The sequence below is a fragment of the Mus caroli genome, unplaced genomic scaffold, assembly GCF_978045245.1.
Source record: "Mus caroli unplaced genomic scaffold, Mus_caroli_1 scaffold_2, whole genome shotgun sequence".
NCBI lineage: Eukaryota > Metazoa > Chordata > Mammalia > Rodentia > Muridae > Mus > Mus caroli.
The window spans coordinates 143652679-143654887 of NW_028227257.1; the positions used below are offsets into that span (position 1 = coordinate 143652679).

At 41.9% G+C, this 2209-nt stretch overlaps 1 protein-coding gene across 1 annotated transcript; it reads right to left on the reverse strand.

Annotated features, from left to right (window-relative positions):
• Positions 1-477: 477 nt before the first annotated feature.
• Positions 478-1377, reverse strand: LOC110289447 (olfactory receptor 1G1-like). Its single transcript, XM_021155651.2, has one exon. The coding sequence runs from the start codon at positions 1375-1377 to the stop codon at positions 478-480; it is 900 nt and encodes a 299-aa protein (XP_021011310.1).
• Between the last annotated feature and the right edge of the window lie 832 nt (positions 1378-2209).

The following is a 2209-nucleotide window of genomic DNA, read 5'->3' on the forward strand; positions in this document are numbered from 1 at the left end:
GGTAGGCAGAGTTCCAAGTTTCATGTACAATGTTCCCAGTTGCAGTGTCCCCATCCAGTCAATAGAATGCTTTTTCTTTTTCTTTTTCTTTCTTTTTTTTTTTTTTTGTAAAGTTAACTAGCAAACATGTTCTTCCTCTTAAACCAGCCCTGAAAAATCTTCCTGACATTCAATGAGTTCAGGTTAAGATGTCATTATTACTAAACACATTAAATAACGCTGAATAATGTCTTCTTTATCTATTTGCATTTGTCTTTCATCATTTCTGTCTTGAAGTCCCATGGGAATTTCTATCCCCTCCTTCTCTCTTGGTCATAACTCTTTGCTCAATTCATGAATTCTAGTCCAGTCCTGCCATGCCAGGCATTCACCAGTGGTCAAATATATTCGAGATGCTGAGCATTCATTTTTGTATTGAATTTGAGTTCTTCAAAAATTGTAATTAAAAATACATGCGCTTTGACTTTGAAGTATCATTTACAGATTACAGTGTTTCCCCAAGCCAAACAGTTTCCACAAAGCTCCCTTCATGTCTTTGTTCCTTAAGCTGTAGATAAAAGGATTGAGCATGGGGGTGACCATTGTATAAACAACGGAAGCCACTATTCCAGTGTTTGCAGAGTAGGAGGATGATGGCTGGAAATACACTAGAAAGAGAGCTCCATAGAACAGAGTGACCACTGTCAGATGTGAACCACAGGTAGAGAACACTTTATGCTTTCCCCCAGAAGATGGGATCTTGAGGATGGTGTTCATGATATGGGCATAAGAGACTAGGACACAAGTGAGAGGAACCACACCTGAGAGAGCAGCTTCAGCAAACATTATGAGCTGAAAGGTATGGGTATCTGAGCAGGCAAGCTTGAGGAGTGGGAGAAGATCACAGAAAAAGTGTGGAATGGAATGGGAGGAACAGAAGGAGACTTGAGCCATCTGAAGTATGAGTGATAAGGCCAAGAGGTTGGAGCAGAGCCAGGATGTGGCCACCAGCAACAGGCATTTTTGGGGACACATGATAGTGGTGTAGTGTAGTGGAAGGCAGATGGCCACATAGCGATCATAGGCCATCACAGCTAATAGGAAGTCATCAAGCATGGCCATTGTCATGAAGAAATACATTTGCAGAAGGCATCCAGTGTGGGAGATGGTTTGATGTTGGGCTTGGATGTTAGTCAGCACTTTGGGGACAATGGTGCAGTTTAAGCAGTTATCAATGAAGGACAGGTTGGCTAGGAAGAAGTACATGGGTGTATGAAGATGCTGGTCAGAGACAATGGCCAGGATGATGAACAGATTGCCCAATAAGGTCACCAGGTACATTCCCAAGAAGAGTGTGAATAGGAGAGGCTGCTGCTCTGGGTGGTCAGAGAAGCCCATAAGGAGGAAGTCAGAGATGATGGTTTGGTTTCTAGTTTCCTTCTAAGGCAGATAAATTACCAAGGATTTGTAGTTAAATTTACTGGCTTTTATAAAGGTCAATGATTGCAAAGACTTTTATTGTGCCCTGCTCCTTAGAAAGGCCACTGGCAATGACTACTACTCATAAGTTTCAATTTGTAAATATGTATGACTATTAGAAGTATCAGGTCAGTATGTCATTCGGCTTCTCCATCACTGTATTTTGGCATGTTCTCCCTAAGATTTTTTTTTTAACGAGTGTAAACTGGATTTTTTTCTCATATATTCTCCCTCTGTCTCTGTCTCTCTCTTTCTGTCTACCTCTCTATCTCTCTTTGTCTCTGTCTTTCTCTCTGTATGTGTATGAATGTTCTACCTGCTTGCATGTATGTGTACCATGTGTATACCTGGTGGCCACAGAGGCCAGTAAAGGACATTGGATGCCCAGGAACTGGAGTCATAGACAGCTGAGGACTGCTCCATAAGTGCTAGGAACTGAAAAAAGTCGTTTGCAAGAGCATCCTTTGCTCTTAACTGCTGAGCCACCACTCCAGCCCCTAAATCGGATTTTTTTTTTTTAGATTTATTTATTTTTATTATATGTAAGTACACTGCAGCTGTCTTCAGACACTCCAGAAGAGGGCGCCAGATCTCGTTACTGATGGTTGTGAGCTACCATGTGGTTGCTGGGATTTGAACCTCGGACCTTTGGAAGAGCAGTCGGGTGCTCTTACCCACTGAGCCATCTCACCAGCCCCTAAATCGGAATTTATACCTCCTTAAACTTGGCTCCTTTATTTTTTATTAGATA

Bases quoted from the DNA above. Each gene is read 5' to 3' on its own strand.
- LOC110289447 (XM_021155651.2), bottom strand. From the start codon at position 1,377: ATGGGCTTCTCTGACCACCCAGAGCAGCAGCCTCTCCTATTCACACTC.